This window comes from Rattus norvegicus, chromosome 1 (assembly GCF_021556685.1).
Source record: "Rattus norvegicus strain SHRSP/BbbUtx chromosome 1, alternate assembly SHRSP_T2T, whole genome shotgun sequence".
Classification (NCBI taxonomy): Eukaryota; Metazoa; Chordata; class Mammalia; order Rodentia; family Muridae; genus Rattus; species Rattus norvegicus.
In genome coordinates, this window is record NC_141534.1 from 167388064 (window position 1) to 167413204 (window position 25141).

The 25141-nt window shown below is 49.7% G+C and overlaps 2 protein-coding genes and 1 long non-coding RNA gene across 9 annotated transcripts in view; 2 read left to right on the plus strand and 1 right to left on the minus strand.

Annotated features, from left to right (window-relative positions):
* C2cd3 (C2 domain containing 3 centriole elongation regulator) overlaps nucleotides 1–9253 on the plus strand; it is a 98494-nt gene extending 89241 nt beyond the window's left edge. For 4 of the 7 annotated variants that reach the window (XR_015685469.1, XR_015685471.1, XR_015685472.1 and 1 more), the window contains one exon: nucleotides 8477–9253. Coding sequence is in view for 4 of the 7 variants with exons in the window: in XM_087656939.1 (XP_087513065.1) it covers nucleotides 8477–8626 (150 nt within the window). In the remaining 3 variants the exon portion in view is untranslated. 7 annotated transcript variants of the gene reach the window in all.
* The window catches only part of LOC147996899 (uncharacterized), a 28499-nt gene extending 8710 nt beyond the window's left edge, over nucleotides 1–19789 (minus strand). Inside the window, exons 1-5 of the long non-coding RNA XR_015652177.1 lie at nucleotides 19628–19789; nucleotides 13571–13780; nucleotides 12304–13231; nucleotides 10331–10435; nucleotides 7749–7964 (exon numbers count right to left, since the gene is read on the minus strand). This is a non-coding gene — a long non-coding RNA (uncharacterized LOC147996899). The remainder of the gene's footprint in view (nucleotides 1–7748; nucleotides 7965–10330; nucleotides 10436–12303; nucleotides 13232–13570; nucleotides 13781–19627) is intronic.
* On the plus strand, nucleotides 12076–25028 carry Ucp3 (uncoupling protein 3). The gene is given in 7 exon segments (NM_013167.2): nucleotides 12076–12171; nucleotides 18169–18326; nucleotides 18833–19034; nucleotides 19233–19433; nucleotides 20338–20439; nucleotides 20807–20987; nucleotides 23594–25028. Coding segments are annotated over 6 exon segments (927 nt in total). The 5' UTR covers nucleotides 12076–12171; nucleotides 18169–18200; the 3' UTR covers nucleotides 23709–25028.
* The last annotated feature ends 113 nt before the right edge of the window (nucleotides 25029–25141 follow it).

The window sequence follows — 25141 nt, forward strand, 5'->3', positions numbered from 1 at the left end:
TGGGCCTTTAGCAGTTGACAGTGTAAACATTTCCCATGTCTTTGCATAGTCTGTGTTGGTAGGAGAGAGTCAGTCTGACCATTGCTGAGCCCTGCGTTAGAGCTCTGTGCTTAGTCACAGCTAGCAGGCCAGGAGACAATTGTGTGATGGTTCTCAAGAGAGGCCTTGAGACACCTGAACCATGCACTGGCTTTCTAACCCCTCTCTCCAGCCTCCCTTCCCCCACCCCCGCCCGTCCCCCGTGTTTCTAAAACATGTGTTGGTTTGGAGGATAGCTTGATCTGAAGTCCTACCTGCCCCTTCCAGGGGCAGAGATGCTGTTCCCTCAAGGATCCTGCCGTGGTCTTACTCCTCCTCTACTTCTGCACCTCTTCTGACGGTGCACACACATGGCTGAGACATTTGCACTAGGCTTTAGGGGCTGTGCCCAGGCACTGAGCATAAGCTTGGAATACAGCATTCATGGAACAAAACACTGGACCTGCTAGTGAGTAAGCAAAGGCTCTTAGGCTTGTGGCTTGACCTTACTGAGTCTGTTTTGTTCTAAGTAACGTCAGGCTAATATGGGTGGTTAACAGGATGAGGATGAGAATTAAGTAGGCACGGTTGAATCCGTCTCCCTGCCGCCGGCCCTCTGGGCCAAGTGGGTAAAGGGTCAGTGAGTCATGCAGTCAGGAAGAGTTCCACAAGCCACTGTGACAGAACTGCCAGCCAAAAGGTTGCTCCTGTTTCTGCATTTGTGCCTTTGCAATATAGTCCCTCCCCACAAGGACAGACTGTCTTTGGTCTTTTCGATTCAGAGTGTGGGAGAAGGAAAAGATGAGAATGTCCCTTTCCTTAAAGGGCACTCTGAGTTTCAGGAAGATGAGCTCCAGGCTGTTCTTAACTTTCCTTGGCTTGCCCATAGCACAACTCCACTGGTGCTGCCTTAAGATAGCTTCTTTCCGTAGGACTCAGTCTGAGTCCCAGTTAGGAGAGCCAGTGTTATCACAGTTTGCCCTGGGAGGTCCCAAACCAAGAAACCCCAGGTGACAGATTTTGGCTGGAATCCTGATGGTACCAAAAGTTAGATTGCCTGTGTATTTATGGCACTAGTATGAAACTTAACAAAATGGAATGGCCATGTCTTGTTCTGGCAATGTTGATGATAAAGTGGAAATTTTTAAAGAAGGGGACCTTGTGCATGTGTGTCTGATATGAAGAACTCCCACGAATGCAGCCTCACACAGGAAGACTCGTGTGAGGCTATCTGCCCAGTATTGTTGTCAGACCTGGACTAGTGCCACTTTACAGTTAGTCCTTGGACAGACACCCTTTTGTTATTGTCCTTGTAGCCAGGATTGCTTTGAATGAATATGTCTTCTTTGTTGCCTTTAGACGTTCTCTGTAAGCAAGGGTACAGTGAAACCACCCAACAAGACCACTCTGGATGGAAATATTTATTCAAGCTGCCAAGGCTTTCTCTTGGGGGTGGGGGAGGCAGAGGAATAGGAATAGAATAGCAAAGGCGGCAAAGCCTTGCCAGTTTTAAAGAGGTTAAAGGAGGAGGCATAGAAGCTGGAATGGGGTATAGGAGTGGGGGTGGGGCTGCTCCCCAGAAGAGCCGGGATCTGTATGGGGACTTTGCTATATGTTACAGGTCTGTGTTAATAGGGAACTAGATGATGTCCCCTTGCCTGGAAGTTGTAGGCTGTAGGGGCACATAGGCAAAAATAATGGCTTTTCCTAACAGAAACCCACGTTTGTGGGGAATGCTGGCTTTACACTTTTGTTTATCCACTAGCAATCCTTCTGTTTCCCAGGTCAGAGCCCAGCCTGAGCTGAGCCCATGCTGTCACTTAGGACATTGTCAGTGGCACCGCCATCTTGGGACAGCCACTCTGGATGCCAAGGTTCCCACAGCACACACATTCCACACTCCAATGCTTCCTGCTTAGCCCCAGATAAACAGCACCACTCCTCAACATCCCTGCATGCAGTTTGACACTGGTGATGCAGGTACCCAAAGGTCAGAGAAATGTCTTTTTCAAATTAAAATTTTAAAGCACTGAGATAATTGTCCATGAGTTGTCAGAACCTTGAGTGTCTTATATTTTCTTTAGATTTAATTGAGAATTACATTTGGTCAGGAACACCATAATCATCTCACACTTTAAAGTCTCTGAAAGTCTTAAAAATGACTTCAGTGGGAAAGGTCCCTGTTGCACAGCATGGGGACCTGAGTTCAGATCCTCAGCACCACAAGAAAAGCTGTTAAGGCAGAGACCAATAAAGGAAAACACCCTACATCAGCCTCTGGCACACAGACACATGCACCTGCAAACCATTCACGCACACGCACACATACACGCACACGTACACACATACAAGCACATACACTGGCCTTGCTTTGAAGAATTTTAGGCAAAGAATAGTCTTAGCTATTTTCCCACATACTCGCTCTTCTCGTGCACTCGTTCTCTCATCCTGGTTCTTGCTGGGACAGTTACCCTGAGCCTAAGGGCTTCCTTTAAGGTTTCATATCTCATGGACCTGCTGGTAACCAGGCCTCTCCAATTTAATGTTCCCAAGTTGCTTTATTTTGCCTTCATTTCGAAACTGATTTTCACTGGCTATAGAATAAAAGCCAACTTGAATGTTAGCATTTTAGAGATGTCTCACTGGGGTTCATCAGGTGACAAAGCTTGCCTAGGATGTACAGAGCCTTGAGTGCAAGCCCCAGCACCACAGAAACTGAACACGGTGGTGCCTGCCTGTAATCGCAGTCCTTGGAGGCTGAGACAGAAGGATCAAAAGTGCAGGATAACCTCCAAGACTCTGGGGGAAAAAAATCAAATAGACGTCTCCATTACTGTTCTCCTGGGTGTTACACGGCCTTTACTCTTCAGCTGCCTTTAAGATCTGTCTCAGCTTCTGATGATGTAGTGCAGTGTTCTCAGTTGTGGAGCTGAGAAGGGCAGGTACGAGCATGCAGGTCATTAACAGTGCAGGCTGGCAGCATTGCAGCCCTGAGGCTGGGTGGTGGATTTACAGAGCTTGTTTTATTGTGCTACACCGTTTACTTACATAGACTCGTTGTTATTTGATGAAGTCACAGAACCTTATGTAATTGGAATTTAATGATGATGGCTGTGAGTTTGGAGCAGACTGGCTGGGACAGCTCCTGGAGTCAAAGGAAGGCTTTCTTATGTTTTAGGATGTACGAGTGTTTTGCCTGCGTGTATGTGTGTACACCACGTGTGTGCCTGGTGCCCATGGAGGTCAGAAGAGGGGATTTGATCCCTTACAACTAGTGTCACAAGTGCTGTGAGCTCCTGTGTGGGTGCTGGGAACTGAACCTGAGATCTTTAAGAGCAGCCAGTGCTCTGAGCCCCAGGAAGACTTCCAGAGGACTGAAGGTGGAGATCTGGTTCAGAGGATCGCCTACCTGACAGAAACACGTGATTCTTCACTAATGTTCCAGGCAATGCTCAGCTTAGAGTGAGAGGGGAAGGGGGAATAATCCAGTCTTGAGTCTCCATTTGTGGATCCCATATGTTCTGTCTCCTCCTGTTGTGTGCAACAAAACTTTTCTTGGGGAGACAACATACATCAACTCACCCCCCATCAGGTATACCACAACAGACCAAAGCAGATACCAGCAAAGTCCAGTTTGGTGAGCCATGAGTTTCACTGGGGGTACTTACAGTGACTTAGACAGCTGCAGCACCAGAGCCCGGGTGACAGCTTAATAGGCAAGCTCCTGTCTAGTCTGTCCCTAAAGAGCTAGCTTTGCTGTGGATCCGCAAGCTCCCCAGGAAGAGGCAAGTGATTCTTCTCAGTCTTTCCCTGTACCTAACTGGAACTCTGGCCTTTTGCGTACCTGCCAGAAGAGGTTTACCAGACCATACCAGAAAGGCGACAGATCCAAGGGGACTTTATAGAATCCAGGGCCCTCATGACTGTGACCTGAGCCTTATGGCTGAGCTGCTCCTCTTGTTAACAAGTGATCATGACCTGTTTCATTTTCTTTGAACCATCAAGTCCCTAGCTCTCTGCAGAGTCAAAGAAAAGACCTAAAGGTCACAGGAAGGGTCCGCTAAAGGCTATCTGAAATTTTTGAAAGAAGATTAGCAACCTGAGCGAGGTTATACAGGAGTCAGAAGAAGCCAGAACTGGCTGTACCTAGCCTGACCCAAACTGCAAGTCAATGGATGCATCCCAGAAAGGCCTACAGACCTGTTGGCAATGAGCTGTGCTTGTCTAGACCTGAGCAGGCTGGTGTGCAGCCGGATTCAGGAACTCTGCCAGGACAGTTACCCTAACCCATTTCTCTGGACTTTGAAAACTTCCCACTAGTCAGCACTGATTAGTGGGCTAAGAAGTCTGTCTGGCTCTCCTGGGCCCTTCATTATGGAAACTGAGGGCCAGTGGTGGTGTAAGCAGGAACCCTATGGAATGGGCCTGTTAGAAATGGCTTCTCAGAAGGACAGAAGTGCCAAGTGGTAAGGCACAGAGGGACACTTGGGTAGAAGAACCCCATGGGTAGAGTGCTAACAGGAATGGAGAGTGAGCTGGAGTAGGCCAGCCATGCTGTAGCCGGGTTAGTTAAATTTTGATCTTCTGCTCAGGGATGAGACTCTGGTCTGAGTTTCCTGTCCCCACTTCCCCTTATTCATAGCTGTGGCTGCTGAGTTCTCTGCTGTCTTCAGTCTGGGAAGTCCTTGTTACTACCTTAGGAGAGGACAGTGGGAGCCACCCCAGAGAAAGGCAGCTAGCCAACGGGGTGAAAGTTGAGCATGGTGACAGCTGTGTAGCGCCCTCACACAACCTCTGAGGCAGCAGCAGTCCAGGCAGCTTTGCTGAGCAGGGCAACTGTTTGCTTTCAGTTTTATCTCTCCAGTGTTGTTTCTCAGTTAAGGGCACTGCTCTAGAAAACAACAGAGCCTTAGCCATGAGCCCAACCTAGAGGATCACTTGGGGTCTGTGGGCAGTTGTGGAGGAGCACTTGTCTAGCCAAACCCTAAGCCTACCCTGGGGAACTGCCAGACCTAGTTCTGCTAAGGACCTGTGAGGCCTAGCTTCTTGCCTGAGATAAGGAAAAAGAAAAGCTAAGGAAAAGCTTTGTTCTGCTCTGGTGTCTAGCCAGGGCCAGCCCTAGCTCCAGCATAGCTCCTGTGTTTTGCCCGATGTACCTGGCATGAGCCTCCATGAGATCTGAATTTTGAGTTTCATAGTAGACCAGAAAAAGAAAACCAGAGTTCACTACTACCTCTCAGTGAGCACTGAGACCCACAAACAGAAGCCATCTTAGTCTTAAGCAAGTGAGACGGGTCATCTATACACAAACCAGTATTCCCTCCATTCATCCTACTACGTGCCCTCAGAGAAAGGGCTGGAGAAGCTTACAGAAGACTAGAAGCAGTCACCACACCCACCACTCCCTAGGAGCACATAGCCTATGATGAAGTAAATTTAGAGGTGTAATGAAAGGGCTCTGAATTGAGATTAGACCACACTGCAGACCAAATAGCACTTCTAAAGAGACCACATCACAGGGACCTGTACAAAGTCTGTCTGTCTGTCTGTGTGCCACACACACACACACACACACACACACACACACACACACACACACACACACTTTTACAGATCAGCTAGTTGAGGTTAAAGAGGAACAACAGGTCAGACGTCCCCCAGACTACTTTGTGGTTTGTTGTTTGTTTGCTTGTTTGGGTGGGTGGTTTAGTTTAGTTAGTTGTTGTTTACTGATTGTTTTTTGGTTTTGAGACAGAATCTTACTGTGTTACTTGGTTGGCCTCAAATTCCAGAGGTCTCCCTGCCTCTGGCTCCCAGGTGCTGAACAGCTCCCTTTCCTGTGTCTGCCTGGTGACTGCTGTCAGCAGAGGAGCTCCCTCTCCAAACCTCCATTTGACATCCTCTCCCTTCATACTGTGTTCAGACTTCATGTTTCTCTCTAGTCTCTCCTCGACGTTCCCCTCCAGGGATTCCATCTACATAAGGTCCTTCTGTCCAGACCTAAAGAATCCCTAAAGTTTGATGATCCACTTGCCATATGTGTCTCTCCTGCCTCCTCAGGACACGCCAGGCTGCTGGGTGCTTGCTTTTTGTCTGCGGTGCAGCTGCCCTAAGCAGGAGCATGAGAGTATGTAGAAGAATGGCCAGTACACTTGAGGTTATATATCCTGCCTTGAACAGTTTCCTTCTGCCCAGACCTGCAGGGTTACGTGTTTTGCTGTAGCAACTCTGATAAAGAGATTCTTTAGCACTTACTGATCAAGATGTTTGTCAAACCCATTAAAGTCAACAGGTGCTACTGAGTGTATGTCTGTGTGTATTTATATCTCCACCCTCTCTGCCCTGGGCCCTAGGCCTGGGCTGTGCAGATAAGGTCCCCTAGGTCACTGGGTCTGGGTGTGGGTGCTGGAAGGTGGGCTGAATCAGCCACATTAGCTTCAGCTCCAAGGATGATAGGACCCCGAGGCAGCTATAGGCCTGTGTGTATGCCCTTCCTCTTTATGGCTGGCCTCACTCTCAGCTCCAATGAAACCCAGCTATCTTAAGCTCCCAACACTCATTGAGGCCTACCTGGACCGATTCAGCTATTATAATGGCTCCTTTCCCCATGTTCCCAAGCTCCAAACTTCATCTCTGACTGCTGGGTAGGTCAGTGTCCATCTCCCTTTCATCTTGAGTCCTCTGCAAGGGCAGGAGCCATGTCTGTCTATTGTCCACATGAGCTGTTCAGAGGGAATAGGTCTTAAACTTATAGGAGTCTTGATGAGCCACCAACAGAAGCTTGATGGCCATTTCATGAACTACACAGAACTGTGGAAGTCTCCAAAGTAGAGACATAACTTCTAACAAGTGTAGAAACAGAAGTCCAGTTTTAGAAATTGACAAATGATCAAATACGGTGCCTCGGATCAGAGGTACACAGTGAGACCCTAGCTCATAAATACAAGACCTGTTTCCATCTGATCTGGCTTAACCTCTTAGTTCCCTGTAGCAGAGGATAAAAAAAAAATGTAAGCCACAACCAGTGACCCAAAAGATGTGTCTGTAGTACAGCCAGAGCACCGAATGGGACGGATGTCTCCTCTAAACACCAAACCCTCGGGATCTTGGAATGAGGCACACAGGATCTTAAAAGTCTTGCAGAGAACCTGAAGTACTGTGTACACACAGTAGGCCACAGCCATTGGCTCTAGTGGAATGAGTGAGGCGTTTACTGCTCAAGGCAGTTTTCTCCCAACCTGATCTAAACCAGGTCTTCACGACCCAGTCCTACCCACTCTTGGTCTCATGGCTTCCAAGCCCTCATCTTGACTTGGCCTGCCTGGGGTTGTATATTAAAGCTCTAGTTAATGTCCTCAGAAGTGCCGAGTCTGGAGCAGAGGGCAACATGGAAACACTGGTCTCTTGGCCCTCCCCTGGCCTGAGGTGTTATTTTAGAAGGAAGACTGCAAACCAACAAATACCCTTCCCGTTGGCCTAGACTCCCCAGAACACAGAGCTGTACCTCCAGGCTCTGACACTGCTCGTTCTTGGTCACCAGGAATGCCTGCCTCAATGCCTGCTCGGCTTGTCCACCACCCTGCAGTGCGCAGAGATCTGGACTGACAGGGACAGTCCCTTCTGTCTGCCCAGCCCCCTTGTTCATGGTTGGGAAACTAGCTCCAAGCAGTAGAGAGATGCCCAGCTCTCATTCCCCTTAGCCATTCTGGCGGTAGGGCACTGTGCCTCACCTGTTTTACTCTGAGCTGTGAAGCCAGGAACTGTTCCATTTATGTCTGCCTCCATTTGGCATGTATTTCTCCACAGAAAGGAGCAGTGGGGCTTCGGAGTGTACTTCTCCTGGAGCCTCTCTAGCCAGACCTGTTAGCACGTTTACAGGGTACAGGCTGTGGGGAGGGCTGGAGCAGTGTGGTAGAGTCTCATTGCTTCATCCTCATGGGAAAGGCCTGTAGATTTAAGGACAAGAAAGAGATCTTCCCATAGGGCAGGCTGTGCACTGTGAAGCCAAGCCCGTTGCCCTTGGTGACGGCCTCCACTCCTCTGTGTTGGCTCTTCCCTGCCTGACCTCCATCTCTTCCCTAAGGGCCTTATTCTCAGCCCGCCAGGCAGCTTTGCCATGATACAGATCTGAGCCCCTTCAGCACAGGAACCTGGCAGGATGCAAAGAAGGGGAAGTGGATGTGCACACACACGGCTTTGTCTGTGGTGGCTGCTCCAAGTGGGATTCCCGCCTACCTCAGCTCTGCCACTCAGAACTGCACAACCTTGAACTAATTGCACCTGGCCTGTGGGGAGAAAGGTACCCCAACCTTGTGATGTCATGGCAAGGGTTCCACAAGACAGAGTGTGTAACGTATTTGCAACCCAGGTACCTGCAGAAATGTTAGCCCAAGCACCAAAATCATCCACTGTAATGCTATGTCCTCGGTGCTAATCAAGCTGACTTCCTTTTCTCCAGGACAAGAGTGAGGCTACCACAGGAGCCCTTGCCCAAAGGCCTTGTCGCCCCAGACCTTACTCACTCCCTCCCAACCTTCCTGAGGAAGAGACACGAAGGATTGCACGGATATTTTCTTCCCAATATTCCCAAAAGACTGATGAAGCCTGAGGGAAGTGGCTACCAGCCAACCTCTCAGCTCTGTTCAGCTTGCAAGAGACACCAGGTCTGTTTCCCTCGGCATCCTGGGGCCACTACCATCACCCTGTTCCACAGGTATCTTCAGACCTAGTCAGCTAAGACCAGAGGAGTGTCCCGAGCCACCTAGCAGCTGCCTACCAGGACCTCAGCTTCCTTCTGGAATGAGGTGACAGCTGGATGACTCCAACACCCAAGTGTCCCGCCATCTTCTGACTGTGGGGCCTGTAGAGGCCTCTCTGAGCAGAGAATCCAGTGTCCTTGGCACAGCCTACTGCTGACCAGAGCATGGGCTCTGCGTGAATAGGACGGGCTATTTTTGCCGTAAATATTGGAGAAGCATAGAATAAGTGTGTGCATAGTGAGCACATTCCAGGGCCCTCTCCAGCTTGTTTGTTTGGGAATGAGGTATTTTATAGATATAAATTATTTTTATGATGTATTAAATTAATCAATAGAACAAGGGAATTGCTTCCTTTAAACTGTATTCGATTGTCTGAAACCTAACCATGTTTTTAATGTATTATTTGTTTTTACTCAGCTCTGAAATTCATTGTTTTGCCTTTGTTTTAATAAAAGTCTGGCATTTGTATTTGTGTACATGTGTTTTGGGTTGGTCATTGGGGAAAGGTGTTGGAGTTCATCTGTACTTTTAACTGCAGAAAGAAGGCACGGCTGTCACTCAGCCATCTGCAACGTGGGACTTGTTCTTCCAAGTGTCAGATTGGCCCATGTTCGAGTGACGATAGTGTCCCTCTTCTAGTGCTTTGGGCTTTTGCTTGCCCATTCTTGGTTTGTCTTTTCCTCTGATGGCCCTTTAAATCTCACAGTGAAAGTCTGCTGGTCCCCTGTGTTACTCAGGAGGGAACTTCTGTCAAAACAGCCACTTGGGCAGCTACCACAGACAAAGCCCTCTGAGGATGATTCTGAAGGGGCACAGCTGTCCAGTGCCAGCTGGGTAGTGAGGCTAAAGGGAGCTACCCAAGGGCCCTCTGCTTGTCACCCCTGTGTGTCATTTCACTGAATCCTCAAAACAATTCCCACAGTTAAACTCAAGGCCAAGGAAGTCAGAGACATTGCTTCTGTATAGGTAGAAAGTGCATCAGGACCCAAGACATTCCCAGAAATAAGGGGCTCAGACCAAAGCAGGATACAGCCAGCAAATGCCCTGAATTGGGGCAGGCTCAGGCTGCTGCATCCAGGGAAGGATTCCTGAAAGAAACCAGAACTGGGGTAAAGCCCAGAGAATAGACCAGGTCATGGACAGTTGCACAGGGAACCAGAGAATGTTCTGGGCCATATCAGTGTCCAGCCTGATTGAGTTTGTGGCTCTGGCCTCATCTGGAAGGCACAGACACTTAGACGCTGGCTTCATATGGTTGCTGTGAAGATCAAATGGGACATTTCTGAAAATGCTTGGCTGGCATTTGGCATATAATGGGAGCTTGAGAAATGTCAGCCCACACTTCCTAAACGCTGGAGTGAATTCGCAGCAAGTGTACTGCTTACCCAGAAGGCAGAGCACTCCAGCCTCCCTAGATGGGCCATGGACCCTCAGCCCTACCTGTCCCACATATTTCTGCTCCTTGAGCGTCAGCCTGCAAACCTGCCCCATCCCTACCCTGCAGCTGGCCTTGCCCCAGACCTCACACTCAGCCAGAATAGAGCTTCCGGTACCTGGAATTCCACATCCCTTGGGGTGAGAGACCTCCAAGTTCCAGGCCTCAGGGGGAAAGCTTGAGGTGAAGAAGGTCACTGCCAAATCCTGTTCCTGTAAATAACCTGAAGGAGTCAAGTGAGAGCAGGGCCACGGGAGGGCACGGCTGCAGGCAAAGTGGAGGTCTGAAACAGACCATGCACAAATGGTGTGTTATTTACCAGTCCCTCATCCCTGACACCTCTGAGGTGACTTGACTTGCCAAGCTGTACAACACATTTGTCACCACAACCAGAATGAACCCCGACCTTCTCATTCATACCCTCCACAGATGCCTGAAGACTATTTCTGGTGACCCAGAGACCATAGCAGTCAGCCTTAAAACTTCCAGCAGAGGCCTAGCCCTCTGAGCTCACCTCCCTCTGGGTTTCTCCAGAACCTGCTGCCTCTAGTTTGACTTCTACTTGTACTCCTCCCCCATGTGGCTCCCACAGTCCTGCCCACCTCCAGATTAATAGTTCCAGACAGAGCCCAAAGCAGTAGGCAGTCTCTGGTCCAAGAAAGAGGATAAACAATCGGATGTCATAGCACCCATTCTGCCATGGCTCTGCACTCAAGTTCCAAAAAGTACCTTCTCTGCCCTACCTGTCTCCTCTCCCCTCTCCTTTTAGTCTCCCTTCTATGTCACCCAACTCCCAGCTCAAGCTGCACCCAGTCCTTAACCTCAGCGGCTACAGATGGACCAGCCTACAGTGTTTGCTGCAAGGAATTCTGCTCATCCTGCCCCTTCTCACTCCGGCCCCAGCATCTCCATGCCAAGGGCCATGTCATGAGGAATAGTGATGGCAGCAGATAGACCCAAAGTGTGTTATAGGTTACAGGGTTGCAGTGTACTAGTGGTGGGTGTGACCTCGGGAAGTCACTGTCCTTGATTTTCTCTGTAAAGTAAGCATTGACACATGAGGGCTGTACTCAGTGTATATGTATCTACTGATACACACCACAGTGTGCAACAGCACCAGGGAAGAGACTAGCCACAAGAAGCCATACATTCTGTACGATCCTGCTCAAACAAAATATCTAGAAGCAGAATAAAGATGAGTGGTTGCCTGAAGCTCGGGGAAGGAGGAAGGGTTGACTCGTTTTTTGTCTTTGAGCCATTATGAAAATGTTCTGAACTAGAATGTAGTGGTTGATCAACCTGACTTTGCTAAAAGTTGTTGTGTGCTCCATGTGGGCAAATCACATTCTATGGAAAATACATCTCAAAGCTCTTTTCCTTTGCTTTTAAGTCTAGGAGCCTGTTTTAGTAATACCTGCTTCCTAGGGTATGGGAAATAGACGTGGTGAACCTCAAGTATCAAGCATATCTTGGTGCCAAAATGTCCTCTAGCTTCTCCGCCCTATCTTCTCCTTTCCCTTCTGGAGGAGAACATGAGGTGTCTAAGAAATGATGCCTATAATCATGGCATAGGATCCTGGAAAGTCCCTGTCCTAAGACCTTGACTTTTGGGCTCTGAAAGGTGACAAGAACTGTCACACACCACATCTCCTGGTCACCAAGGTAGCCCTCCTCTTGAAAGCTCAAAGGAGCCACGTTACAGAGCCCCAGGTCACGGAAGCTAAACCAGATCTGGAACTCACTGGTCTCCTCCCTGCACCCCGCCTCTTGTCAAGTGACCAGACTGTCAACTAGCTTCTCAGAATTAGGTTTCAGGTCAGCTGGTGCATAAGGCCAGTGCCGAGCCAGAGGCAGCAGAGACAACAGTGAATGGTGAGGAGGGGCTGTCAGATCCTGCTGCTGCTAATGGATGGAGCCTTAGGGTGCCCCTACACCTCCTGACCTTGGCTAGACTCACAGGTAAGACCCCATACCTCTCCTCAACTCTCCTCTGTCCCTGCTCCTCTGTCTTCTCTCCCTTCCAGGGATGCTCACAGTAAGGAGCTGCCAGGGATCACTCACACGGCGTGAGAGACAGAGTCTAGCTCCTACCTGTAAAGATGAAGGAACTGCAGCCCTGGGGAGAGCCTTGACTCCCATCTGTGTGACTCCTCAGGACTCCCTTGTCCTGCTGACCACTCTGCTGGGATCTTAGAAATGTCAGGTGGAAAGTGTCCCTGTCCTTTGGCCCAGGATCCCCACAGAGCACACGGCCCTTCCTGGGTAGACATGATAAGGGCACGTCTGTCCTGAAGCCTGGTCTAGAGTCGTGTTCACTCCGTCTAGTGGCTTCCGTGATAGAGATTTTGTTGGAGAGAGTTGGGTTGGGCAGGACACGCTCAGCAAACACCAATGGATCCTGTCAGCTAGAGCGCCCCATGTTGTGGTTACCCCAGTAGAGCTACAAGGGTGAGGATTGTTCTCCTCCCGCTGGTGGCATCAGACCAATGCTGGACAGGTTTCCTCAAATAACAACTGAGGTGCAGCAAGGAGGAGGTTGGGAAGCCCTGAACTCGGAGTTTCCTGCTGTGCTGGCCATTGCAGCCCCACCCCCACCCCACCCTGTATGTCTGCCCATCCTTTCTATTTCTCATGGATGTCTCAGGGGTACTCCTTCCAAACTTGGGTACACACAATTGCTCTCAAAGGTGACAAGTGCTGTCACACACCAGCCTCCACTGTCTCTTGAGAGCCCCTTTCCAGCAGCGTCCTCACTGATAGAACCCCATCGCTCCCCTCTAATCTACCCCTGCTTCCTGAACCAGCATGCTCTGACTGCCTGGCCCTGACCCCCCACACTGGACTTAGCGTAACCTTGGCATTCGAAGCCCTTGATCAAAGGGCCCTGAGGTCATCTTTGACCTCATTTCCTGTCTCCTCATCTTGGTAAGAATGGTCTGACTTAGGGTCTTCCCTACAACGGTCTTCACAGAGAAGGAGGGTAAGTTGATCTTGTCCCAGTTTGAAGGCTCCGACAGAGCTGAAAAACAAAACAAAACAAAACAAAAAAATGTTACAGATAATGAGGCAAGCTACAAGACTAGGGTCAGAAGTAGCAGAGGACAAAGTGGGTACAAGAGGGAAGTCCTGACTGACAGGGAAGCAAAAGCACCGGCCTCAGCAGGGAGAAAACTCCATTCAGTGTCCTCTGCAGGACCTGGCTCAGCACCAGCATCGCCTGAGACAGTGGCCATACACAGGTTCTTCGCTTGTTTAACATCAGTGTTTCTCTCCAAAGCAGAGCAGAGCACAGGGCTCTCCTACTAACACATGAGTAGTCCCCAGACAGACTTTGATGAAGGGATTCTAAAGAACTTACCCCAAAGGGTCTCTCCAGATCTGAGCGAGCCGTAGATTTAGGCTTTCAAGTTACCCAGAAGTCTAGCTCTCTGGGGCAAATTCAGGACTTGAGAGAAGAGAGGCCACTAGGACACCATGAGGAGAGTCAGCTGTTCCCACAGTACATTCCAGGCTTGGGCAGGGAATCCAGTGCCTCCATGCTGGGAAGGAGCCAGGCCTTGCTGCTCTTCTGTAGGGCAAAGGGGAATGAGACCTGAGCAAGTGGAGGGTATTTCTCTAAACACGCCCACACCGCTATCCCTCAGCCAAGTTGGCTTTAAAGGCTCTGGGCCTCGGGCAGAAGGCTGAGCCTCCAAAGAACCTGTTCCCTGCTCAGGCTTGTCTGTTTACAACTCAGGCAGACATGCTGAGAAGACAGTCTGAAGGGAGAGCCTGGGAGAGCCAAGGCCTGATTACAACTACTCACACAGAGCTTAGCTTCTCTGGGCCCATGAATTCCATCTGCGGACCTTGTATTCACCCAGCCTTCTCCAGACTCATGCTTGGCATTGTGAAGCATTTAGTAACTGCTTCGAATGCTCAACAAAGGCTAAGACCCCGAGAAGCCAGGTTACCACACTGACTAGACCTTATGTGGTGTAGCGAAGACAGCTTTATTGCTTGGCCCTCAGAACAACCAGATTGGAGTCCTGTGACCAGTGGTCAGTCAACCTCTTTCCATCTTTTATTAAAATAATTTACTTATTTTTATTTTATATGCATTTATGTGTTGCCTGCATGTGTGTCTGTGTAAGGGTGACAGATCCCAGAGTTACAGACAGTTGTGAGTTGCTATGTAAGTGCTGGGAATTGAACCTGGAGCCTGTGGAAGAGTAGTCAGTGCTCTTAACTGCTAAACCACCTCTTCAGTCCAACCTCTTTCTGTTTTAAGCCTCTATTTTCTCATCTGTAAACTGGATTTAAATACTGCCCTGCTTCTGCCAATGTGGTTTTGAACCTAAAACACGGGCTTGGACACCAGGGGCTGGAGACACTAAACAAGCTAATGTCTCTAAGCCTCGGCTGCCTTTCCTGACAGGTGTTAAGGATCAAGGGGGATGACGTGTGTAAAGTCCCCAACTGCAGGGGCCTCACAGACCAGCAGCCAGGCCCTCCTGCTCTGAGCTTCCACTGAACCAACACCAGTGGTTCTCGATTTGTGGATCGTGACCCCTTTAGGGGATGCCTATCAGATATCCTACATATCAGATATTTACATTAAAATTCACAGCAGTAGCCAAATTACAGTTATGAGGTAGCAACAAAAATAATGTTGTGATTGGCGTCCATACAATATGTCTGTTAAAGGGATACAGCATTAGGAAGAGTGAGAACTACTGCCCTAGAGGTTCAGCCTCCTGCCTCCCCTGGGCCATCCTCATTTTTCCAAAAGCCCTCACACTTAGCCTGTATTGATCCTCTTGTTCCCCTACAAGTGAAAGGTCAGATCTTCCTTCTCTGTGTCCCTTCTTGACAGCTCCTCTCCATCTCTACTGATCACAGCTCAGCTTGAACTAAGCTATTTATGGGCACGGTCTAAGCCAGCCCTTAAAGCCTTCTGGAGATTTTTCTAGATAAACACACATGGATTTTTATTCTGGGATGCCAAACACAGAGATCTGTGTGGGACGGGGTCTCCTCAGCATGTGCTGGCTTAGCTCAGTGCTATGACGTGAAGATGGGGTTAAACAGACACAAGAGGGGACTTCCAATAATATCACCATCTGTTTTTCCGGCAAATACAGCACTCTGACTGGGTGAGGCCACTGTTCTTGGAGACAGGGCATCCAAGAGGGAAAGTGTATCAGTAGATGGGCTGAGGGGTGATCCATCAGTGCTGTGGGATGGACGAGAATGATACTGAGCTCAAGTCTGAGTTCAGGGAAGGCCCTCTGAAGAGGTGACATTTGAGGAGGAATGTGAAGGAGGTGAGGAGGCAATCTGCTGGTGCCTAAGAGAGCTGTATTCCAGACAGGTGACAGTGATCTACGTGACTAAAGCCCAGTGAATGAGTTGGGGGGAAAGTGGGAGGAGGGGAGCTCTCACAAAGAGCCCTGACCAAGGTGTTGAAATGCTTTTGATAAAATGAGGACTGGGTGGACTATCTAAAAACTAGGAGAGCGGCAGGCTCTGACAGATAAAGGCTTGGACGTCGATCTCCAATGGAGAACCCCTCCTGCCTCTGCTATTTAGACCTAAGTTTCCTGAGTCAATGTATGATGCCACCTAGTTTAGTGGTCCTTAAGATGCAAACAGGGCTGGGGATGTAGCTCGCCTTAGCACACACAAAGCCCTAGGTTTGACCCTCAGCACCGTGTAAACTAGATGTAGAAATGGACTCAAAGTAAAAGGCAGGAAGATCAGAAGTTCAAAGATGTTATTGGATACATAGAGTATTTGAAGACATCCTGGTCTGCAAGAGACCACACTAAAAGAGAAAAGGGGGAGAAAAGAAGCATGAAATGATTTTGCCTCAATTCTTCCTCAGAGCAAGGTTCAAAAGCCATTATCCTACACTGGGACCCAGGCTTCCAGACTGGGACCCAGCAGCTATCCACATCCCACGTACCCGACCCCACTCCCTTCACTCTCCATTCAGCCTCCTCACTAGAAACCAAGCCCCTCGAAGTCAAATCCAACCAAGCCTGTTCCATCAGTATCTTGCCTTACCCGGGCCTAGTACAGTGGTCAAGAAATAGCTGATCAGTGGCCAATAGTCATTCATTCAGCATGAATTAGCACACCAGCCCCTTACCAGTGACAGTATTTTTCAGAGAGAGATGACAGCAAGCCTGAGTCTTTGGTTTCTGAACGTACAAGTAGAAGAAGCATCACAGAGGAAATATATATATATATATATGATATATATCATATATATATATCATATATATCATATATCATATGTCTCAGACCTGAAAGAAGACAACACCTGGTCTGGTTCCTACCCCCTTTGGTACCTAAGTGGTTCCTATTGATGAACTAAAATTTTATATATTTTTATTTTATATATAGTTATTTATATATTATATTTGTCAGATGAATTATATATATATGAGATAGATATATCTATATCATATCCATACATTTTGTGTGTTTTTTTCTCATTGGCCCAAGAAGGGGTAGGTGCACCTAAGGTAAACCTTAGAAGACAAGACCAGAGCCCAGATTTCCCAACCACTGGCCCAGAATCCTGTTTCCCTGTAGGGAAGCAAGTGCACAGTCCTATGAGACTGGCCCTGGCCCTGCAAATGGACCATTAAAGCATGCAGGACTTTAGCACACCAAGAAAGCATCTGAGCTAGAACACCAGTAGATGTGCACTGCCAAGAGACAGCCTCAACCCAGAAGGCATGGTGCACAGAAACCTAATTATAAGAACACAGGGTCACACATGATGGTGCACCAGTTTCCCTGTGCACCCAAGGCTAAGCCAAGCCCTTCACTTCAAAAGATCCCTGGCTAAGCAGCAGAAAGTGCACACGTCAACACACACACACACACACACACACAGAGAGAGAGAGAGAGAGAGAGAGAGAGAGAGAGAGAGAGAGAAACATGTCTGCTGCCCTGGCATTCTTTGTGTACTGCCTTGATCTAAGACTGACTGTCTTCAACTGACCTCTCCTCGGTGACTGGAGAGGGTGCATGATCCAAGCCAGGCAGAGCAGCCATAAACCACCACAGACAGCAGAAGTGAACATGTGTCAGACCCCAGACCTCAGTCAGCCCCATTGGGAAATGGAGGGCAGCAGAGTACTAAGCCCAGGCCCACCAACAGACCAGCGATTGGGAAATCTTACAGAGATGGGAGCAGCAAGAACTGAAAAGGATTCTGCCTCTTTTATATGGGGAAGGTATATCCAGGCCAGCATGGCTGTGCAGGCAAACAGTCCCAGCATTCGAGAGCCTGAAGTTGGATGATTTCAAGTTCAAGGGTGGCCTGGGAAATTTAATGAAACTTTTGGAGAGAGAAAGGGAGAGAGAGAGAGAGAGAGAGAGAGAGAGAGAGAGAGAGAGAGAATGAGCTGGGGGTGTATCTCTGTGGTAGAGCTTGCCTTACACTAAGCCCTAAGTTTGATTCCCTTTCAAGCACCCCTTTAAGGGATATGGCTTAGTCCAAGATGAATGAGTGTCTCCTTGAGTCACAAGAAATGACCCCCCTGTTTGGGAAAGAGGCATGAAGCACCTCAGAGAGCTTGATCAGTGAGGAAGTATCAAAACCCTGGGAAAACACAGTCAAAGCCAGGCCTGCTGCCTGCCAGGACCTCGGCTTTCCCAGCCATTGATACCACAGGCCCTATCTGCTTCCCCGTTAACCCTCTGTTCAGGGGTGACAGGGACTGTAAGGTGTGAGAGACGAGAAATGACCTGAGTATATAAACCGAACTCAGGCAGGTTAAGTGTGGCAGTACCCAAGCTTCTCACTTTGTAAAGCCCCTTCAGAGTGCTGTGGTTCCCTGGAAATGGGACAGAGCCAAACAACCCAGGCTCCATCTGTTTCCCCGGCCTATCTCCTGCAGCTTCCTCCCTTACTAACCAAAGGATTGCCAGGCAACCTCTTTCCTTGAACTTCAATAGGCAGCAAAGGAACCAGGCCATCCTCCGGAACCATGGTTGGACTTCAGCCATCAGAAGTGCCTCCCACAACAGTTGTAAAGTTCCTGGGGGCCGGCACTGCAGCCTGTTTTGCTGATCTCCTCACCTTCCCCCTGGACACCGCCAAGGTCCGCCTGCAGGTGGGTGCCTTTGGCCAGTGGCTGCGATTCATTCACAAGGAGGAAGGGGCTGCCTCTACCCAGCATCAGTCCATGTGCCAACATATCTTTTTCACACAGAGCTGAGGGAAGGCTACCCCCTACACTGCCTTGGTCCCCACCACCATCTCTTGGGACCAAACAATCCAAATGCCTTAACATGAGGTCTCAGGGCTCTTTACTGCTTAGCCTTGCTTTGTAAACCATAAAGTGGGAAATAAAGGTAAGGAAGTAACGGTGTGAGCGTAGGTAAGCCTCTAATCATCTATTATAGGACAGGGAAAGCAAACCGACCCCTCTGGTGTGGGTGTGCCGAGATGCCACACCAAGTAAGAGCTGCTTTGTGAACCGCAGCACGCTGCACACTCAGCGTTTTCACTCTGCTTTGATAATCATGACCAAGTTCCCTACAGGCATCCGTCCTGCACACACAGCACTGCCCTCCCCGGCTGCCCATCAGCTCCTCAGGCCCTGTTCTTGTTCCCCAGATCCAAGGGGAGAACCCAGGAGTGCAGAGCGTGCAGTACCGCGGCGTGCTCGGTACCATCCTGACTATGGTGCGCACAGAGGGTCCCCGCAGCCCCTACAGCGGGCTGGTCGCTGGCCTGCATCGCCAGATGAGTTTTGCCTCCATTCGAATTGGCCTCTACGACTCTGTCAAGCAGTTCTACACCCCCAAAGGAACGGACCGTGAGTGCCAGCACCCGAGGACACCGAGGGACACCTGTGGACATCCAGGGGTGGGCGGGAAGCTTAGTTGGCAGCTGGAGTGTGGGTCAAGGACACGGAGTTGTCTACCAAGCAGAGTAGGGGAGGGGCAAGCTGATGACAGACACTGGTGAGATTCTGACAGTGTCAGAGACTCCTAGTTCTCTCTGCCTGCCCCAGACTCCAGCGTCGCCATCAGGATTCTGGCAGGCTGCACCACGGGAGCCATGGCAGTGACCTGTGCTCAACCCACGGATGTGGTGAAGGTCCGATTTCAAGCCATGATACGCCTGGGAACTGGAGGCGAGAGGAAATACAGAGGGACTATGGATGCCTACAGAACCATCGCCAGGGAAGAAGGAGTCAGGGGACTGTGGAAAGGTAAACTTGGCACTCTAGGGCAAAGCTTTCCTCCCTGAGGGCTGAAAATGGTGGCCCAGGAGGGATCCTTGCCCTTCTACAAAGGGTAAATCCAGAAAGGAGGAATTCCCAATGCATGGTTCAACATCATGAGAACACTCCAAATACAATACCCCACACACTGGCCATAGGAAGTCAAATAGTGTTCAACTCACCAGTCATCACCTGCATAGGCCACCCTGGGAGAGAGTCAGAAATGAACACGGCATCCACAGGAATTTATTTCAGAGGATCTAAGGAGGCCAAGGCAGCTTACTTAGCTTATGCCACAGGCTGGGGGTCAAAATGCAGGCAGGACCTGAGAGGCTGTGCTGGCTCTGAAAAATACAGAAAGGCACGAAGGAGCAGAGCTATGGAGCCAGTTGTGGAAAGATGAGTGAGGGGACTTCCTTTGGGGTGAATACTGTAGAGTTCCCTATGTGTTTAGCCCTTGGCAAATTCCATAATCCCTCTTCACTTGGACTACAATTCCCATGATCCCTTGCAGGAGAAAAAAATTCAGTCACAGTGCTGCCAGGGCATTCCCTTGCTGATGTTGCACCCACGCCCCATCCTGTTGTCTTCTCAGTGAAACCAGTCTCCTAGGGCCCTGCCATGCATCTGTCACTGTCCTGGAGCCCAGGCTCTCTCCTCTTTCCTCCTTCTGGGTCTGAGGGAGGCATGTTGAAATTTTGACAGAGAGTACAAATTATGCTCCACATGTAGGCAAACCATGGGTGTGGTGTCTGTCTGTGAAGATGCAGGGGGGTTAAAAGCTGATAACTTCAGAAGGAAAAGTTGGGGTCCCTGGCTGAGACCATTGCCATAGGACACTGTACCCAAGTGGGAGTGCTGCATTCATCAGTTCCTGCTGCCTTCCTAACAGGGACTTGGCCCAACATCACAAGAAACGCCATTGTCAATTGTGCTGAGATGGTGACCTATGACATCATCAAGGAGAAGCTGCTGGACTCTCACCTGTTCACTGGTGAGAGTGGGTACCACCCAGAGGCACCAGGGACCCTGAAAAGATAGAGAGAGGAGCAGTGCCCAGTTCAGGGTGGTAATGAGGAAAGAGGCCTAGGCTAGGAGCAGAGCTCTGGGTTCTAGGGGCACCACCAGACTCAATATCTGTGACAGTCACTTCCCTACTGACTTCAAAAAAAAAAAAAGAGAGAGGTCTGCAGCTTTCTTACTCAGAGCTGCTGAGTTCTAGCTTGCCAAGGCTAACCAAGAGCTCAGCCTTGAGCACTGTGCTCCAGAAGGTCAAGGTTACACTGGAAACAAAATGGCCGCATCGGCACCGATGCACACATACCTCATCCCTGGAATGTGTTCTTCCCTCCCTTCTACAGACAACTTCCCCTGTCACTTTGTCTCTGCCTTTGGAGCTGGTTTCTGTGCCACGGTGGTGGCCTCCCCAGTGGATGTGGTAAAGACCCGATACATGAACGCTCCCCCAGGCAGGTACCGAAGCCCCCTACACTGTATGCTGAGGATGGTGGCCCAGGAGGGCCCCACAGCCTTCTACAAAGGGTAAGTAAGCTGTCACCTGTCTCCAGAACTCTTTCCAGAAAACTTGGGTTCTTGCTCCCCTTGTCTTCTCTTCTTCCCTTCTTCTCTGCCTTTTTCTTTCTCTCTGACTGATTCCATGAATTCCAGGCTGGCCTAGAACTCACTATGTAGCCGAAAGTGAGCATTCACTCACCCTGGCTCTGCCTCTGAACAGGGCATTGCGGGCACACACCAACACACCCAGCTTTGGGGGTTTTCTTATCCCAAGTACTTACAACAGAAGCCTTACTAGGAAGAGTAGGCCCAGGCTAGATTAAATTGCTATTTGTCTCCGAATGTTTTGGGCTGAAGAGGTTTTTCTCTACCTGCTGCCCTAACCATTCACTACCACACTCAGGGCAGCAGAAATGCCATATTCACCACAGCAACACTCAGTGTTCCATAGAAGGCCTATCCTTCAAAAATTTACCACCATTATCAACAGAGTCATTATTGTGTGTGTGTGTGTGTGTGTGTGTGGTGCGTGTTAGAGAGACAGAGAGACAGAGACAGAGACAGACACACACACACACACACACACACACACACACACACACACACAGAGATGCCTGGGTACCTTGCTGCAACACATGTGGGGATCCGAGGGCAACTCTGTGGAGTTGGTCCCCTCCCTCAGCCTTTACCTGGGCTCCAGGGGTCAAATTCAGCCTAAGGGCATCCTCCTTGTGCAGCGGAACCTTAGCCCACTGGGATGCCTTTCCCTCAACATCTGCACAATTTAAATCTTAGCCACTTTGCAGACGAGTCCCAATGCCAACTCCTCCCTCACACTGTCACACATGTTTTCCCTCCTCCCATGAGCTTCAGCAATACCGTGTGATCCTCTCATAGAATATTTCCACCTTTTACAAAATTAAATTCACCTCCATGTTCGTTTGCAAGCCCCCTGGACCTGCGGTTGGCAGCTCGTCTGAAGAGCCACAAAGCAAGCATTCAATCCTGCTAGTTCCTCACTAGCACCCTGAAAGCCAAGGCCCTACACTGAGCCTTATGCTAGGTCCTTTATACCCATCATATACCACAGCAACCCTCTGAGCTGGCTGGTAGCTCCCACACTGCTCTTCAAAACAGTAGCTTGTCCAAGATCACAGAATGGCAGGAACCTGGTCCGAGGCCACACCCACCGTGGAGCTGCCCCGTTCCACAGGGAAGCTCTTTGCTTGGCTCCCACCTCAATGTCTTTAGCAAGCATTTTCTGGTGTGTGATGTTAAGTTGAACCCAACAGACAGACTGAAGCCACTGGAGATTCTCCTGTCTGGGAACAACAAGCTTAACCTGACACTGCTTGCCTCAGTCTCTTCAGCTAGTGCCTCAGTCTACTGTGTGCTGGGCTCTGGCCTTGGCCTCCCTTGAAGAGTCACATTGACAGAGCAGTGCTAAGTGCTGTCCCCCACTGGCTCAGTGAACCTAACGTGACTACCCTGTAAGGGGGTTCCTGCAACACACACTTATTTTAGGTTCTTTGAAACAAGGCTTCAGGTTGCTTGGACTGGCCTCGAACTCCTGATCTTCAGGCCTCTGCTTCTCAAGATCGCAGGCATATGTCAGACCCCCAGCTTTTGTTGTCCTCACTTTCAAGTTGGGGCACCTGAAGCTGGGGGAGCTAGGGGTTTAGCCCAGGTTTGACAAGACTCTACAGTTTGGATACATGGTCAGAGTCCTTGTGAAGGTCTAAGAACAGCCATGACAAGCTAGGTATGGTAGAGTTGAAGCAGGGGTATTGCCTTGAGTTCAAAGCCAGCCAGAGCTGCAGAGCAAGGCCCTATCTCATATCCTCCCAACAAAGAAAATGTCATGGCGTGTGTCTGCCCCACCTGAGTCCTGCAGCACGAAGAAACACCCTCCAGGCTGGAAAAAGATAAGGAACAGTCGGAGCTGAGGTAAAAGCAAGTGCTTACAGGGACAGGAGAGGGCCTGGCATCCTCAGACCATGCAGGGTGACTTGACAAGTCTGGCAGGAATCAAGGGGCCAGAGCAATTAGAGAGTGTCTGAGAGAAGGAAGCAGAGAATGGGCTCCTCCCTTCCTCTGAGAAGCACAGCCTGGAGGACACTCTCTCCCAAGGTACTACCAGAGGCCCAGAGTGCTTTTTGGAGGTGAACTGGATCTGGTCCCATACTCCCTCCACCCTGCCCCCCATCCACTTCTTGACTCCTACTTTGGGCCTTCTCTGGGTGGAAATCTGGATGCAAGGGAGCCCAAAGCCCATAGCTAGCATCCGGATGAGCTGGGCCGGGCAGTGTGTCTCAACCCTAGGTGGTATTTACCAACTGCGTGGTTTGAGTTACTCAGCAACTCTGGCCTCAGTGTCTAACAAAGGCCCTGGCAGTCAGCAGTGTGGGCACACAGACCTCGAGAATTAACTTCCTACACAGTAACCTGCCTTAACAAGTTAGCTTTCTTTCCTTTTCTGATCCTAAATCCCCTCAGTACAGAGGCCAAAGATGAAACAGAGTTCAGAGAAGACGCATGACAAGCAGCCTCAGTCAGCATGGGGGGCAGCATGGTAGGTGTGTTGGTGCCCCCTAATCTGCTTCTACTCACGTGGTGGCCATTTCTCTCCTCAGATTCATGCCCTCCTTTCTGCGTCTGGGATCCTGGAACGTGATGATGTTTGTAACCTACGAGCAGCTGAAACGGGCCTTGATGAAAGTCCAGGTACTGCGGGAATCTCCATTTTGAACAAGGCAAGCAGGCCGCTTGGTACTTTCCTCATTAAAAAAGGCCGCCTGGAACAGAACAAAGCTTCTCTGCCCAGGGGTCGCAGGCCCATGCACGCACACGACGGAACCCTGCACTGTTACTGACTTGAGAAACTGAACTAAAAGAGGGGGAGAGTTTTGGTCTTCGATGTTTCATCCTAAAACACCTTTGTTTTGCACTGACCAGATGGGAAATAAATTATATTAATTTTTAAAACCTTTCCGGTTGGATGCCTAACATTTAGGCAAGAGACAACAAAGAAAACCAGAGTCGACGCCTTTGAAATGTAGGATCAAATGATGCATAATGAACAGGAAAGGCCAAAGGCTTTGGCAAGATCGGCCCACTGTGTTGTCCTTGAATCAAACAAACTGGCCGGAGGGACCCTTCAGCGTCAGCACAAAGCTGCCATTGCAGCCTTCCTAGTCACCAGATGACTCCGCCCTGTAATGTGTCTGCCAAGTGGACTCCATCAGGATTCTGGGGGAAGTGAGGAAGGAAAAAGAACACATTGAACCTGTACAGACGAGTCCCGCTGGGCCCACGGAGGACACTGGAGGATAGAGCATGTTCAGTGGATAACAGTGCTCCCCTGTCTGCCCCATCAGGGTGTTGGGAAGATAGAACATGGAAGCACTTTCGACAAGGCCTGTCGTCCACAAATGAGGACGATGTTTTAGGAGAGATTCTGTCCAAAGAAGTTTGAGGAAAATGCAACCTGGACCGCATGCTAAGGACCATAGGTGACTGAAGCCATGGGGACCTGCTGCCTGGAAACGTCAAAGGGCTGGGCTGGGGAGCACTGCCTGTCCATCAGTCTGGAGCAGCAGGACTCGGAATCTTTAGGGAATTGTTAGGACTCAGTAAAGGAATTTCTACCTTAAGGGCGAGGGGGGGAACATCTGCTCTTCCGCCTTCTCCCTTGGAGATTTTCTCACCTCAGGGTCCTCCTGGTCAGGTCCCTGACCAGCTTCACCTGCATACACTGCCTCCTGCTCTCACCCTGTTTTGGTTGCAAAGCCTTTGTTCTACCCGTTAAGCCTTCAGCCTTCCATCTGCAAAAGGGAGGGCGAAGTTCAGGACCAACTTCTACGCTTAAGACTGCACATCTAGAAAAGAAGTAACTCAGTGGGGTCAATTCAGGGGACCCACATGGTGGAAGGACAGGATGGACTCTCGAAAATTGTCCTCTGACCTCCATACGGGCGCCCTAGACAGGTGCATATACGTGTATATTGTACAAACACAATAAAGACCGCAATAAATGTAAAAAAAAAATAAAGGAAAAGTTTTACTGAATATGGTGGTTCAAATGAGATACGTCCTTGCATACGTCCCCCATACGTCTCAAGCATTTGAATACTTGGTCCCCAGTTGTTGGTGGCTGTTTGGGGAAGCTTAGAAGATGTGGC